The sequence below is a fragment of the Pecten maximus genome, chromosome 18 (genome assembly GCF_902652985.1).
Source record: "Pecten maximus chromosome 18, xPecMax1.1, whole genome shotgun sequence".
NCBI classification, from domain to species: Eukaryota; Metazoa; Mollusca; class Bivalvia; order Pectinida; family Pectinidae; genus Pecten; species Pecten maximus.
The window spans coordinates 28,383,682-28,401,260 of NC_047032.1; the positions used below are offsets into that span (position 1 = coordinate 28,383,682).

Here is a 17,579-nt window from a genome sequence, read left to right on the forward strand (position 1 = left end):
AGTGATGTCATATCAGTATGGAGCCAACAAATGGTGGTCCACTTAAGTGATGTCATATCAGAATGGGGTCCACAAATGGTGGTCCACGTAAGTGATGTCATATCAGAATGGGGTCCACAAATGGTGGTCCACGTAAGTGATGTCATATCAGAATGAAGTCAACAAATGGTGGTCCACTTAAGTCAGGTCATATCAGTATGGGGTCCATAAATGGTGGTCCACTTAAGTGATGTCATATCAGAATGGAGTCTATAAATGGTGGTCCACTTAAGTGAGGTCATATCAGTATGGAGCCAACAAATGGTGGTCCACTTAAGAACTGATAGTATATTGTTGTCACAATGTAATACCACAGCCTGAATATAAAGGCTTAAAAGTTTACTGATTTTGAAACTCGTAAAAAAAAAAATAATTACACAATGTACTATAATAGATTTTACAGTGACTGTATATACACACAAATCTTAGCTTACTTCACAATGTAGGCAGTGTTATACCGATGTTATTACCCACGGAACTACAGTTGGAATTTGATTACCATGAAATTAAACAACTATACTGTCAGCAGTTTATACAAAACTTGACTATTACTAACTTAGATATAAATTCCTCAGAAATACTACCAGGATCTGATCAATTCACCCTTGACAAAAGCTGGAAGATATTTCTCGGTTCAAGGATCAGTCAGTACCTATTTAGTATTACAGCATGTCTATCCCGTCCGAATAATTTCCAGTTGATAGTAATATTTCATCAATGACAAAAAAAATCATTATTTCAATAAATATAAAATATGCGGCCAATAATACCTGAAGTTTCTTTTCATCATCGCTAGCAGAGTCAAATGCTAAATTGAACATCTGTGATACTTTTGCCGAGGTGCTGTTTTGCTGTTTCATCTGAAGGAATATAAGTGATACATTGGTATTTATACAGCATGTCAGCTATGGTGATATGGTCTTAACTTCAATTTTTTTTATTTATATGTATTGATATCACATCAAGAATTCTGAGAGGAATCTTTGTGCTCAACAAGTAGAAAGATCGTTTGCCTCTGAAATCCTGAGATCTGTCTTAATAATGATGACTTTTATTTTTATCTAATCAAATGTACATTTTTGTCTGGAAATGAATGTATATATTTTCCTCCAAGACAATGATTTTTAACCTGCATCAGTGGAAAGCTTGGGTCATATGCATTACACAACTGGCATCATTATGACTTTAAAAAATTGAGACAAATATGCAGCAATTAAAAACCAGCAAAACAAAGGAATGCTTTAAGCTGGCTGATTATTGTACAAAATTGTTGCAAAGTTAAGGTCACATGTTTTATTGACGAAAAGTGTTCGAGAACAAGTTAATCTATAAACTTATATAGATTAGCACAATGGTTAAATGGAGCAGATGGTATTCCTTTTTGTAAAAATCAATATTCAGAATCTGCAATTAGTGTAATCATAATTTGTAAACTTTATTTATTTTACAACAATTGTAAACAAGTTATATCAACTAATATCTATTGTTGGTCCAGATGAAAACTTCAATAGCGAATAATTTGAGTTACCTTTTCCTGAATTAGTGGCGTCAGTCTACAGATAACTGGTTGAATGGCTGTATTCTTGGGATCGACTTTGATTAGTGCTCCAGCATCTTTGTAAGCTTCCTCCACCTTTCCCAACTTCTCATAGGCAAGACATCTCCGGTAAAGAGCTTTAGGATCATTGTCATTGACTTCTAGGGCTGAATAACGTACATTGTATTGGCACAAAATTATCTATGTTCTGAATTGATCATTTTAAACATTCAGTTCATTTTCTGAACAAAGCACCTATAAACCTGAAATGCATCCACAAATATTACAAGAATGTTAATCCTGATACCATTTGTAATAAAAACCAGAAGAAAATGTTTTGAAGATGTACTTTATGGCTGATCATATATCAACTAATGTGGAAAACATTTAATTTCAGTTGAAACATCAATATTTTACCATAAAATATAAGTATTTTACAAATTACAAGTTGAAAATAATTCCAGGTCATAAATCTGGTCATCAGGAAAATTTGGGTAATACATGATTCCAGGTTGTGGTATATATAAATTAAAGTAAAAGCACCTGTAGTTAACTAACTTTCTGACGATAAAAATTATATTCAGACCACAATACAAAAATTTCAAATGTTTCAAAAATTAACTGGATAATCACTGGAAAAATGTGTCATATGGAATTTATTAAACAAGTTCAAATTATTGAACAAGTTTATAAATTTCATATGACATAGCAACGAGAGTACGATTCTATTCATCACACAAGTGTAAGTTTCTATTTATCAAATAACTACTATTTATGAGAATATAAGCAAAAAACATTCAATTTTCATTTCTATATAAGACAAAACGATGGGATGTTTCCGTGAAAGGGACAATCATACGACATCACACATTTATTATGACTTACTTAATGATGACAATAGTGTTATTACACATGTGTTTTACAATATTTATGACATGGCTGTATAACATGGAAGAACGGGCCAGTTATGTGGTAAAGAATGTTACATACCAGCAGTTGCATCCTCTATAGCTTCTGTATATTTCTCCTGTTTTAAATGGCAAGCAGCCATGTTTTTATAAATTGCAGCTTTATCAGCATCCTTCAGGTCCGAGATATCCAGAGCATTAGTGTAGCATGTGAGAGCTGCAACCAGGTCCCCATCCTTGAAGAATTTGTTTCCTTCCTCTTTCAGTACAAGTGGGTCAGACATCTGTTGAGATTAAGACATGTCTTGACGAAATAAAGACTTTAATACATTACATAATTTCTTTCATACATCAGTACCTAAATATGTTTGTAAAAGAAGTAATTTGGTCCAATATTCCAAACCGTTTGAACTTTTTTTTTTCCAATTAGTATGTGAAATGTAACTGGGTTCACTTTTCAAGTGTCATGATTATATTATTATCTAACAGGTTTTATGTTATGGGAGAACCATCCGTTCAGGTTTGATCACATAACCAGCTATGGACCAGATACTGGAAGGACGATAATTATAAGTTAAGCAGCATTAAATCAATACTTATCATATATACTACCTGGTGTTCATGAGCTTACCACTGATTGAGCTAAAGGAACATTCTCTAGATGATTTGGTTTGGTTTGTTTTTGTTTAACGTCCTATTAACAGCCAGGGTCATTTAAGGACGTGCCAGGTTTAGGAGGTGGAGGAAAGCCGGAGTACCCAGAGAAAAACCACCGGCCTACGATCAGTACCTGGCAACTGCCCCACGTAGGTTTCGAACTCGCAACCCAGAGGTGGAGGCCTAGGGCTAGTGATAAAGTGTCGGTACACCTTAACCACTTGGCCACTTCGGCCCCTTTTCTGTATCAGTATCTGAATCAGTAACAGCATCAACGGTATGCCAAGGGTCCTATATTGTGCCTATAGTTACACATAGACACACTGTTGAGAAGTGTGTGGTCAAAACCTTCATTTTTTATTTTTGCATTAGGTTAGGAGATGACCTCCTACGGGGCATCGTCACATCTTTTTATGTTGAAGTGTATTGTAGAGTATTGTAGAGGAGCGGAAATCACAAGTCTAATTCTAATTAGATTGAAAACTATCTATTAGCAGATCAAAGTGGCATGATATATCATGCCTATGTGTAGATCTGCTTTGAATGATGTTAGGTCAGGGCTGAGTGTAATGTCTGGGGTCAAGGACTAACTCATAGCTTCTGTTGTAGTTGAAAAGCATATAATGGTCAAATGATCTTTTGCTACAGCAGTAGTTAACTAACTTACTACTGTGGCACGTGAATTTCTATGTTGTTGAATGAAATTTCATAAAATCAGGGACCCAGTCTAAATAATATTCATTAAAACTGGAAAATAATATTTCAAATTGTACTATATTTAATAAATATCTTTGTTGAAAACCCTTCAGAAACTTGGAATAGAACGTTGATAAAATAAATTATACGTGTATGATTATGATAATCGTAATAATTCGAAAATTTCAAAACATAGATAATGGTCGTGCCTCCTCCAGTTACATTGTACACAAGCACTGCTGTAGCTACATGTATCTGTCTATAGCGCAGCTGTCTGACTAGCTTTATAAAATAATAACATATAAGTGTACATATAAATGAGATGTTATTTATATTATCTATTATGTTATTACTTTATAAAACGAATCAGACCCCTGTGGTATATAACCAGTACTGTACTGGTCCATGAACGTTCCGACAGTGCTGATGGTAGGGGCTGTACTCAGTAGACGATGAGCGGTATTGTTCATTTCTAAGTCCAAATCAAACGACACTTAAGTGTTAACAACGAAATGAGATTTATCTTAATTAAACCATGATAGACAACGAACTTCTCAACAATATACAAGGACACAAACACAGAAAATGTGGTCTTACCTTTTTGACGTTTTATATTCCGCATGCAGTCGGTAAACCGGAAGTTAGTATGAACCAGCCTTCTGACAAAAGAGTTCCTCTACAGAAAAAAGCACGTGAAACACACTAATTCCTTACTTGATATTAAGATTCACAGTGTGTTCGGTCATTTACTTGGCCATTTTGCCCTAAGTTGTTATCCGACGTTTAACTGTGAACTGCTGTGTGATTGTTTTACTACATAAAGACCGTAGGCCATGATACCATATATGGTCATGAAATGCGATGCGACCGATCTCCAGCATCTCTCCCAGTAGGGGCCAGAACATTCGACATCCAGAATCGTCTATAAACACTCCAATAAAGACCAGATGTTAACGTACGATGGATATATCAACGGGATATTAAATGTTGTGTTTATAGTAACGGAACTGAAGCTAGAAAGGGTCTTAGATAATTTTGGTCCGATATCTGGTTAATTGGGGCTTTTTTTCTCGCTGGTTTGGAATGGGCCCTTTTGTCTCATTTTAGGTAGAAATTTTAGTGAATATTGAGAAAGATTTTGTTCGGGAGTAAATTGCAAATTTTGGTTTAAAATTTGAAATAATTTGGAATGGGATCCATTAAACGATACTGAAAAAATCTCAAAAAAAAAGAGCTCTAATTACAACTATAGATGCAACTTCGCTAGCCAAGGGTGTTCAATACGGTACCGTATTGATAGCCAAGGGTGTTCAATACGGTACCGTATTGAACACCCTTGGCTAGCGAAGTTGCTATAGATGATGCACATGTACGAGTTTATCAAATAGTAAAATTCATAAAAACACGAAGTCGATATTCTATAAAATGTAGTATGATTTTGAAGGTTATATGAAATTAAAAAAAAAAAAAAAAAAGTTTATATTATTCAGATACCAGTTTATCAAATAAGATATGCACGTACATAATGTATATACACTGTAAAACCCTATTTTGGACATTAAACTACTTGAATATCAAAAGCATTATACAATGCATAGCGTTTAATTCGAAACGGAAGGTTTAATTAGCATCATTGCCATTGATGCTCGTATATTACCTGTCCGGTAAATGGTTATCTGGACATCCGGCTTGGATTTATAAGTACGTGTGATGACCACCCAGGCCTGACATCGCCCAAGAATCTGTAATAGGACTCATGGTGTCACGTGACATAGTTGGTACAGTAAGTGTCCAATGAAAAGATGTCGTGAATAGTAGACTAGAGTGCAACAATCAGATGATATATCACCTATAATCGTTATATATAGTATTCTATTATCACGAAAAGCAATAGAAAGTTTTTAAATAACGGCGGGCCAATCTCATAAACATATCGTACGGGAAACGATGTGGAAGATGTGAGAGATACGGCTTTCCTCCTGAACTGAACTGGTAAATAGGGAAAATAAAACATAAGGGAAAATAAAACATTAGGGAAATAAATCATAATGGAAATGAAACATAAGGAAAATTAAAACATTAGGAAAATAAAACATAATGGAAATTAAAACATTAGGAAATAAAACATAATGGAAATAAAACATAATGGAAATAATATTGATTTTACCAGAGACTTGTATATCACAGTAGAGAAAAGGTCTCGAATTGGTAAGAAATTAAACACCCAATGATAAGTCAATAGATGGACTAGTCCATATTTGATTCATGAGAGTGGCTGTACGATAACATTTAGGTAAACAGTATTTCACCCGACTTGCCATAAACTAATAACTATTGCAGGCCCACTGTTGCCAAATAATGTTATATCGAAGGCCAAGCGCTTCAATTGTTGACATTATCACAAGCACTGGGGTTACAGAGGCCAAGGCGAGTACAGCAGGAGAAGACAACGTACGGGAAACGTACGATGAGGATGAGACGTTAGAAAAGGTCGTCACCAGATAGGATATACAGGAGAACATATCCACTGTTATGATATGCTCCTGGAATATACACAGAGATTTTTGTAATAAAATCGTAAACAATGATTTTTTGGGTGATTGTCTTTTTATGTCTTAAAAATTCGTGTAGTTTAAAATTGCAATTGTATTATTGTAATCATATGATATACACTTTTTTGTGATGGCAAAAATATATATATATTAACACATGCTTTATTGAAATGTATAATACTTGGTGTTACATTGGCTGTGTTCTCCGCCGTCTTGCGCAAATGTAAATTGTTGTCATGTGTATGAATATTGTGATCCTATATGCTATTTGCATACGGAATAAAATAATTGAGAGTGGCTGTACGATAACCTTAAGGTAAAAAGTATTTCACCCGACTTGCCATAAATTAATAACTATTGCAGACCCACTGATTGCCAAATTATGTCATGTCGAAGGCCAAGCGCTTCAATATTGTTGACATTATCACAAGCACTGGGGTTACAGAGGCCAAGTCGAGTACAGCAACAAAAAAAAACAACCTGCAACCTAAACAGGAAGGGGTAATAATGATAATGACAGTAATGATTTAATTATCATTATTATCTTTTTGTATGAGTCCGATTCCCTTTCCGGAACGACACATTTTCAGCATAATAAACACACCAAAGGGTACGACGGCGTCATCACGATGATCGTGATGTCTGTGGTGATATTTGTTGCTGCACCTTCACTCAAAAAATCTTGTATGTGATGTTTTGTAACATTTATTAAGATATTTGATTATTGAAGTTTAATATTTGAACATGTAGCAAAAAATTATCCAAAAATAAATATTTACTAAAATCAATAAATTTCGGCAATCCTGAATGGGTTAGCGGCAGTACAATATAGTCCCGCCGGTTGCCGGTTTCACCAGAATAAGGGGACTAATAATTCTAACGCCTGGGATTTTTTACGCTGAATATTAAAAGTGACTGTGCTTATTTAAATGATTTTACTGTAGAAAAGCACCACCGTGATAACATTTAAGGGTTGATGTTCAATGCTGAAAATGTAATCGGTCTTATTTTAGGGAGAAAACGCGTCCTTACGTCCTAGAGTCGATTTTCAACGCTTAATATGTGACATGAGATACGTGTATTTGTGTATGGTATCGTAATTGTTCAATATTTCCTATAGTAGATAGTGTAGAAACGGGTACAATTCAGATAATGGTGAGTTGTGTGCATCTTGGAAATATTCATAATACAATTAAATTGTCAAAATCTAAAATACAACCAACAACTACAAGAACTTAAATTAATCCAGTGATAATGTCAAATTTAAACTAATTGATAAGATTTTCTTTTATTTCTTGTGTTTATTTTTTTAATCACCAGTTTTAAGAGATTTAACTACTTACTTCTTCGCTGTGTTCACATGGGATCTAACCATAGTTCTTCACAAAAACATCGAAGTTTCTTTTCCATTGAATGTTAAGCGAGAAATGCGATTTTTGTATGAGCACTATAATGAATTGGCGGGAAATAATTATGACATTGAAAACAAATAATGTAAGGTTGTTGTTTCTTTAATTCACTTATTCACATTAAAATTGTTTCCTCGAACACTGGACATATAGTTTTCACTTGATTATCACAGGATCTATGACTTTAAGACTGCTGCCACGAATACTCGTTCCCAAAATGGGCTTCCGGAATCGGAATCCGAATTTCCGGACTGGTGAGTACAAATAACGTTACGGAAATCCGTTCCCATGCTATTCCGTCCGGACTGTGAGTTTTCCGGACTATCGGCGTCCGGATTATCGCGGTCACATATGCCCGCTATAAAACTTTCACTTTACATGTTCTTTTAAAAACATAGTTTATTTTCTAGTTTCTACAAAATAAAACAAAACAAGAATCGTATCGGAAACAAAAGTATATTTATTGTTAAAAAGTCCGACAATTAGACGTGTTTATGAAACGTCCCGGATTGTGTATAATCAAGGGAGATAACTCTTACACGACAATTTTTTTGACCTGGTAGACGAAATTCGGCAGTCCGGAAAACTCGTAATCCGGACGGTTTGGGCTGGGAACGAATGTGTTCGGATTATCGAGGGTCCACTGTACTATTACATGAATACTGTTTAGGGTGATTTGAGATAGATCTCTGCAATACTATCGTCTTCGCTAGCCAAGGCTTCTGATTGCGTTACACTCCACGACGCAATCAGTTAGCCTTGGTAAAGAAGTTGGTCGAGTGAAGGTTCTGATCGTGATGTTTAACGTTCATTATCGGAATTTATATTCTTGTTATTTTTCAAACCTTGAAATCGCGTAAATGGTATCCACTGCTTCAGCTCTTGCTTTAATTCTTGGTCATTCAGTTAATCAAAACTAGTGTTTTATCAAAATTGACCTTTAATATATGGGTCAAAGTCATTTCTTTTCGGGTGTAATAAACAAATAATCGTAAAAAATGGAAGTTCGTGAATACCGCTCTATCAGAGCAATAGAGCTTCACAAATTATTATCGGTGTTATTTGGTCTTAACATCCAAACAGTTTCTTTTTCAACTTCCCGTGAAGCAAACAGCCGGAGCTGCAATTCAGTGTTATCAGCTAACAGCCGAGTCAACTCGAAATCAATGGGAAAAGTACCTTCGTCAAAGATATTAGTGTCTGTGCCTGGACTCTAACTTAGGATCTTTCAGCCGCGCAACCCAGCATTTAACCACTAGACCACTGTGCATATCTGATCCGAACAATATGGGCCATGGTAGTTTCATTTCACAACTTTGTACGTACTTCTACCAGGAACCTTTCATCCAAATACATGTATTCTGATTCTATGCCTTTTGGTTAACCAGGAGAAATTCTTTTATGGTTTTAACAAATTTGACGCCCGTGACCTTTAACGTGGTTCATGGACCTATCTTTTCCCAATTTTGTGTGTTGGCCTAAGAACATTAATTCCTACCAAATATCTTGAATCCAGGCCTTTTGGTTAATTCAGAAGATGTATGAGTGTTTTAACCTGTGACCTGTCAGTGAGGTCATTTCTTTTTGAAAACTGTTATGGGTTTTATTCTTGAAAGAATATCTTCATTCTAGACTATTGGTTAACTTGAAAACATTGTTTGAATGTTTCAACAATCTTACTATGTGACCTTGGTCAAGGTCACTTCTTTCACAAAATTTGTCAGATGTACCATACAAAGAATCTTTCAGCCAAATTCAAATTGGATGTTGTGGACAACCTTTCTCTGATCAATATCTGAATTGAATAGTTCAACTATGTATGTAATGTCAGAAACAGTTTACACTCTCATAAATAGCTATACAAACTGACACATTTAGTTCTTTTAATAAGTCTTTAACTAAATATGCTCAACTATTGAACAAATGGAACCTGCAATGAAATCTGACGAAGACCCAGTCTCTATTTCTTGCTGAATAAAAAAAACGTGTTTAAAGTCAGAAAATGGATTTATCGCATTTTGGTCCTCAAATATTTTCATTGCAGCGATGAGCAGTGACAATGTAAGCTTTTGCAGTGAAAATATAAGAATATTTCGATATTTTCCCCACATGCTTGGCACTCATGAAAATATCAATATTCGGTTATACTAATGAAATATATGTTATATTAAACGGGAAACCATTCAATATCCTCTATTTATTCTGGTCAAGGTACAAGAGGCCCAATGGGTCTGTGTCACTCACCTGGCATCAATCTGAGAAGTGGGTTTAAGGTGAAACATCTTTGACTTGAAAATATATTGGGGTTATTCATTTGAATATCAAGCCTCCAGGCTGGTAGCCATTCATCACAACATAATGTCATCACTTTAAGCCTTTTGAATTTTCAGGATAACTGGCTGTTTTAAACAAATCTGACCCCTATGACCCTGGATATAAGTCTGTGTGATTCATTCCAGCATGTAGCATGTTCAATATAAGGTCTCTGGGCCTCTGATATTGTGAAGTTGTTAAGATTTTAGCATATTTGACTTGTGACCTTGAATGTAGGTCAAGGTCATTCATTTTCACAAACTTTGTAACCTTTCAACCCCGACAAATATCAAATCTCTGGGCCTCTTGGTTCTTGAGAAGTCTTTTGAATGAAAAGTTGACGACGGACAACATATTCTGCACAACAGCATAAGCTCTTTTGGCCTTAAAACTAATAAATTGAGGTCCAACATATTATAGTCTTAGGTCTGTGTTGTATAATTCTATATGGAAGTTTTACTCCATACTGATTTTAAAGAGAGATCAAAGACCATAGAACCTAAATAAAACCTGGGATAGATTACAAAAGGAATTCATGGGACAAGTCAAAGTTGGTATGTAATAGAGATTTTTCCCCGATTTGACCGTAGATTTTTCTGACACCATCATCATTGAAGCAGAAGACGTTCACTCTTTTGGAGCACCTGGTCTAACTCTCCTTGTATTTAATTAAGGAGTTTCCATGCCGATCTGTATATCTGTTTATATATTGTTCTTGTTCGATTAATTTTGAGTTTGAATTATGGTTTTGTTATTATGTCAGTATTCTTTGTTGTTTTGGTATAAATTACTTCAATCTATCTGGTGATACATATATTGATGAACATAAAAAGTACACTATATCTAGAAAAAATCACAAAATTCTTCATCAATTGCTACCTTTTTATTCTTCAACATGTTACAGACAATACTATATTGACATAGTAATGCATGTATTCTTTAATTCTATTATTTGTTTGATATTTTACATAAATCAAAACCGACAAGAGGTCACAAATTAACAACATCACTCTGTGTAATGAACTAAATACAGCAGCCATTCCACCTTGTGAAATTAGCTATCAAGTGGATATGTAATGAAACACCCACCCTGAACATTTAAACAATCTGAAAATTGGTCAATGATTAAGATAGGATTTTAATTATGTAGATTGAAGCACACCTTTACATGTAAATATTGATGCAGTTCAATGAAAATGTTAGCTAACAAAATTTACTATGCTTTTCATTGTCCTGCAATAAGTCCATCCATAAAATTTTACAAACCTTCTCCTACCCGCACACCCCTTAGATTATTAGACATAAACCCATTATGACATTATTTATAGATGGCCACTAAACCATGATGGTGGTTCATATTATAACAATGTTATCGGAGATACCTAAATAAGACCGAGATTATTTATACACACAACAATCACAAACATCTGGACTGTACACACTCACACAGTTTTGCATTTAAAATTCTATACTAATCAATGTAAGGCATAAAGATCACAACAAGTACCCTGTAATTCTTGTCAGGTATTTCTGACATGGCTGCTAAATAATTTACCTTATCAAGTGTGTCTGATGATCGTTTACATTTATCAGGTGTCTATGTCAGGTGTGTGTTTACCTTTATCAGGTATCTATGTCAGGTGTATGTTTACCTTTACCAGGTATCTATGTCAGGTGTATGTTTACCTTTATCAGGTATCTATGTCAGGTGTATGTTTACCTTTACCAGGTATCTGTGACAGGTGTATGTTTACCTTTACCAGGTATCTGTGACAGGTGTATGTTTACCTTGGCTTTACCAGGTATCTATGACAGGTGTATGTTTACCTTTACCAGGTATCTATGTCAGGTGTATGTTTACCTTTACCAGGTATCTATGTCAGGTGTGTGTTTACCTTTACCAGGTATCTATGTCAGGTGTATGTTTACCTTTACCAGGTATCTATGTCAGGTGTATGTTTACCTTTACCAGGTATCTGTGTCAGGTGTATGTTTACCTTTACCAGGTATCTATGACAGGTGTATGTTTACCTTTACCAGGTATCTATGTCAGGTGTATGTTTACCTTTACCAGGTATCTATGTCAGGTGTATGTTTACCTTTACCAGGTATCTATGTCAGGTGTATGTTTACCTTTACCAGGTATCTATGACAGGTGTATGTTTACCTTTACCAGGTATCTATGTCAGGTGTGTGTTTACCTTTACCAGGTATCTGTGTCAGGTGTGTGTTTACCTTTATCAGGTATCTGTGTCAGGTGTATGTTTACCTTTACCAGGTATCTGTGTCAGGTGTAGGTTTACCTTTACCAGGTATCTGTGTCAGGTGTATGTTTACCTTTACCAGGTATCTATGTCAGGTGTATGTTTACCTTTATCAGGTATCTATGTCAGGTGTGTGTTTACCTTTATCAGGTATCTATGTCAGGTGTATGTTTACCTTTATCAGGTATCTGTGTCAGGTGTGTGTTTACCTTTATCAGGTATCTATGTCAGGTGTATGTTTACCTTTATCAGGTATCTGTGACAGGTGTAGGTTTACCTTTACCAGGTATCTATGTCAGGTGTAGGTTTACCTTTATCAGGTATCTATGTCAGGTGTATGTTTACCTTTATCAGGTATCTGTGACAGGTGTGTGTTTACCTTTACCAGGTATCTGTGACAGGTGTAGGTTTACCTTTATCAGGTATCTATGTCAGGTGTAGGTTTACCTTTATCAGGTATCTATGTCAGGTGTATGTTTACCTTTATCAGGTATCTATGTCAGGTGTATGTTTACCTTTACCAGGTATCTGTGACAGGTGTATGTTTACCTTTATCAGGTATCTATGTCAGGTGTATGTTTACCTTTATCAGGTATCTATGTCAGGTGTATGTTTACCTTTATCAGGTATCTATGTCAGGTGTAGGTTTACCTTTATCAGGTATCTATGTCAGGTGTATGTTTACCTTTACCAGGTATCTATGTCAGGTGTATGTTTACCTTTATCAGGTATCTATGACAGGTGTATGTTTACCTTTATCAGGTATCTATGTCAGGTGTATGTTTACCTTTACCAGGTATCTATGTCAGGTGTATGTTTACCTTTATCAGGTATCTATGTCAGGTGTATGTTTACCTTTACCAGGTATCTATGTCAGGTGTATGTTTACCTTTACCAGGTATCTATGTCAGGTGTATGTTTACCTTTACCAGGTATCTATGTCAGGTGTAGGTTTACCTTTACCAGGTATCTATGTCAGGTGTATGTTTACCTTTACCAGGTGTCTATGTCAGATGATTGTTTACCTTTATCAGGTGTCTATGACAGGTGTATGTTTACCTTTACCAGGTATCTGTGACAGGTGTGTGTTTACCTTTATCAGGTGCTATGTCAGGTGTAGGTTTACCTTTATCAGGTATCTATGTCAGGTGTAGGTTTACCTTTACCAGGTATCTGTGACAGGTGTATGTTTACCTTTACCAGGTATCTGTGTCAGGTGTATGTTTACCTTTACCAGGTATCTATGTCAGGTGTAGGTTTACCTTTACCAGGTATCTGTGACAGGTGTATGTTTACCTTTACCAGGTATCTATGTCAGGTGTATGTTTACCTTTACCAGGTATCTATGTCAGGTATATGTTTACCTTTATCAGGTATCTATGTCAGGTGTATGTTTACCTTTACCAGGTATCTATGTCAGGTGTAGGTTTACCTTTATCAGGTATCTATGTCAGGTGTATGTTTACCTTTACCAGGTATCTGTGTCAGGTGTATGTTTACCTTTACCAGGTATCTATGTCAGGTGTATGTTTACCTTTACCAGGTATCTATGTCAGGTGTGTGTTTACCTTTACCAGGTATCTATGTCAGGTGTATGTTTACCTTTACCAGGTATCTGTGTCAGGTGTATGTTTACCTTTACCAGGTATCTATGTCAGGTGTATGTTTACCTTTACCAGGTATCTATGTCAGGTGTATGTTTACCTTTACCAGGTATCTATGTCAGGTGTAGGTTTACCTTTACCAGGTATCTATGTCAGGTGTAGGTTTACCTTTACCAGGTATCTATGACAGGTGTGTGTTTACCTTTACCAGGTATCTGTGACAGGTGTATGTTTACCTTTACCAGGTATCTGTGTCAGGTGTATGTTTACCTTTACCAGGTGTCTATGTCAGGTGTATGTTTACCTTTACCAGGTATCTGTGTCAGGTGTGTGTTTACCTTTACCAGGTATCTATGTCAGGTGTAGGTTTACCTTTACCAGGTATCTATGTCAGGTGTATGTTTACCTTTACCAGGTATCTATGTCAGGTGTATGTTTACCTTTACCAGGTATCTATGTCAGGTGTAGGTTTACCTTTACCAGGTATCTATGTCAGGTGTATGTTTACCTTTACCAGGTATCTATGTCAGGTGTATGTTTACCTTTACCAGGTATCTATGTCAGGTGTATGTTTACCTTTACCAGGTATCTGTGTCAGGTGTATGTTTACCTTTATCAGGTATCTGTGACAGGTGTATGTTTACCTTTATCAGGTATCTATGTCAGGTGTATGTTTACCTTTATCAGGTATCTATGTCTACCTTTATCAGGTATCTATGTCAGGTGTATGTTTACCTTTATCAGGTATCTATGTCAGGTGTATGTTTACCTTTATCAGGTATCTATGTCAGGTGTATGTTTACCTTTATCAGGTATCTATGTCAGATGTATGTTTACCTTTATCAGGTATCTGTGACAGGTGTGTGTTTACCTTTACCAGGTATCTATGTCAGGTGTATGTTTACCTTTACCAGGTATCTATGTCAGGTGTATGTTTACCTTTACCAGGTATCTATGACAGGTGTATGTTTACCTTTACCAGGTATCTATGTCAGGTGTAGCTTTACCTTTATCAGGTATCTATGTCAGGTGTATGTTTACCTTTACCAGGTATCTGTGTCAGGTATATGTTTACCTTTATCAGGTATCTATGTCAGGTGTAGGTTTACCTTTACCAGGTATCTATGTCAGGTGTATGTTTACCTTTACCAGGTATCTATGTCAGGTGTAGCTTTACCTTTATCAGGTATCTGTGACAGGTGTATGTTTACCTTTACCAGGTATCTGTGACAGGTGTATGTTTACCTTTACCAGGTATCTATGTCAGGTGTAGGTTTACCTTTACCAGGTATCTATGTCAGGTGTATGTTTACCTTTACCAGGTATCTATGTCAGGTGTATGTTTACCTTTACCAGGTATCTATGTCAGGTGTATGTTTACCTTTACCAGGTATCTATGTCAGGTGTAGGTTTACCTTTACCAGGTATCTATGTCAGGTGTATGTTTACCTTTACCAGGTATCTATGTCAGGTGTATGTTTACCTTTACCAGGTATCTATGTCAGGTGTATGTTTACCTTTACCAGGTATCTATGTCAGGTGTATGTTTACCTTTACCAGGTATCTATGTCAGGTGTGTGTTTACCTTTACCAGGTATCTATGTACAGGTGTATGTTTACCTTTACCAGGTATCTATGTCAGGTGTATGTTTACCTTTACCAGGTATCTATGTCAGGTGTATGTTTACCTTTACCAGGTATCTATGTCAGGTGTATGTTTACCTTTACCAGGTATCTATGTCAGGTGTATGTTTACCTTTACCAGGTATCTATGTCAGGTGTATGTTTACCTTTATCAGGTATCTATGTCAGGTGTATGTTTACCTTTACCAGGTATCTATGACAGGCGTATGTTTACCTTTATCAGGTATCTATGTCAGGTGTAGGTTTACCTTTACCAGGTATCTATGTCAGGTGTATGTTTACCTTTACCAGGTATCTATGTCAGGTATATGTTTACCTTTACCAGGTATCTATGTCAGGTGTAGGTTTACCTTTATTAGGTATCTATGTCAGGTGTATGTTTACCTTTATCAGGTATCTATGTCAGGTGTATGTTTACCTTTATCAGGTATCTATGACAGGTGTATGTTTACCTTTACCAGGTATCTATGACAGGTGTATGTTTACCTTTACCAGGTATCTATGTCAGGTATATGTTTACCTTTACCAGGTATCTATGTCAGGTGTATGTTTACCTTTACCAGGTATCTGTGACAGGTGTGTGTTTACCTTTATCAGGTATCTATGTCAGGTGTAGGTTTACCTTTATCAGGTATCTATGTCAGGTGTAGGTTTACCTTTATCAGGTATCTATGTCAGGTGTATGTTTACCTTTACCAGGTATCTATGTCAGGTATATGTTTACCTTTACCAGGTATCTATGTCAGGTGTATGTTTACCTTTACCAGGTATCTGTGACAGGTGTGTGTTTACCTTTATCAGGTATCTATGACAGGTGTATGTTTACCTTTACCAGGTATCTATGTCAGGTGTATGTTTACCTTTACCAGGTATCTATGTCAGGTGTAGGTTTACCTTTACCAGGTATCTATGTCAGGTGTATGTTTACCTTTACCAGGTATCTATGTCAGGTGTATGTTTACTTTTACCAGGTATCTGTGTCAGGTGTATGTTTACCTTTACCAGGTATCTATGTCAGGTGTAGGTTTACCTTTACCAGGTATCTATGTCAGGTGTAGGTTTACCTTTACCAGGTATCTATGTCAGGTGTATGTTTACCTTTACCAGGTGTCTATGTCAGGTGTAGGTTTACCTTTACCAGGTGTCTATGTCAGGTGTATGTTTACCTTTACCAGGTATCTATGTCAGGTGTATGTTTACCTTTACCAGGTATCTATGTCAGGTGTATGTTTACCTTTATCAGGTATTTGTGACAGATTAGAATGTTATTGATTTAACAGTCAACAGTTATGTTGAATGATAAAAAACACCTGTTTACTATTACAGATAAATATCAAGGCAATGGAAACAATTAAGTACATTTCAACAGTATCCCAAGTTACATACTGTACCAAGATAACTTACATCTTGTTTAAATATTTTTTCATAGCTTGCTCAGGTGACTGCCATTGGCACCAATGACAAAAATGAAGCATTTGGCAATTGCAAAATTGCATTGGCAAAAGGAGAAAATTATCATAAATGTTTTCAGTTTTCAGTGCATAGATATGCATGTCATGGTCATACCTAGTCTTTCTGACTCGGACACTGGGTCACTGTAGTACTTTTGTAGTACTCTCCATAAATAAACTGTCTTTGTCAAATCTAATCTAACATCATTATTTGAAAGTATTACCAACATACAACTTGCATGTATCTCAAAGCTCAGATGATGATTATCAATGAATTTCATTACCCTGACCTGACAGAATACCTAATGATCACAGGAATTTGGCATACATACATACAGCCCAATTATAATTAATAGATAATGCATATATATGTACGTGGTATGGGACTGAGAATACATGTCAATTCCCTGTGGTACTGATTGTTAATTGGTCCTGTTTACTGATATTCTGATCCAGAACTAAAATTATCTGTCTCCCATGTATGTACAGTGTGTTTCCAATGACA

General features: G+C 35.8%; 1 protein-coding gene across 1 annotated transcript in view; it reads right to left on the reverse strand.

Moving 5' to 3' along the window:
- The window catches only part of LOC117316716 (protein unc-45 homolog A-like), a 47,863-nt gene extending 42,824 nt beyond the window's left edge, over positions 1 to 5,039 (reverse strand). Inside the window, 4 exon segments of the mRNA XM_033871471.1 lie at positions 810 to 899; positions 1,568 to 1,743; positions 2,567 to 2,768; positions 4,435 to 5,039. Of these exon segments, the coding sequence (XP_033727362.1) occupies positions 810 to 899; positions 1,568 to 1,743; positions 2,567 to 2,768 (468 nt within the window). The 5' untranslated portion in view covers positions 4,435 to 5,039.
- Between the last annotated feature and the right edge of the window lie 12,540 nt (positions 5,040 to 17,579).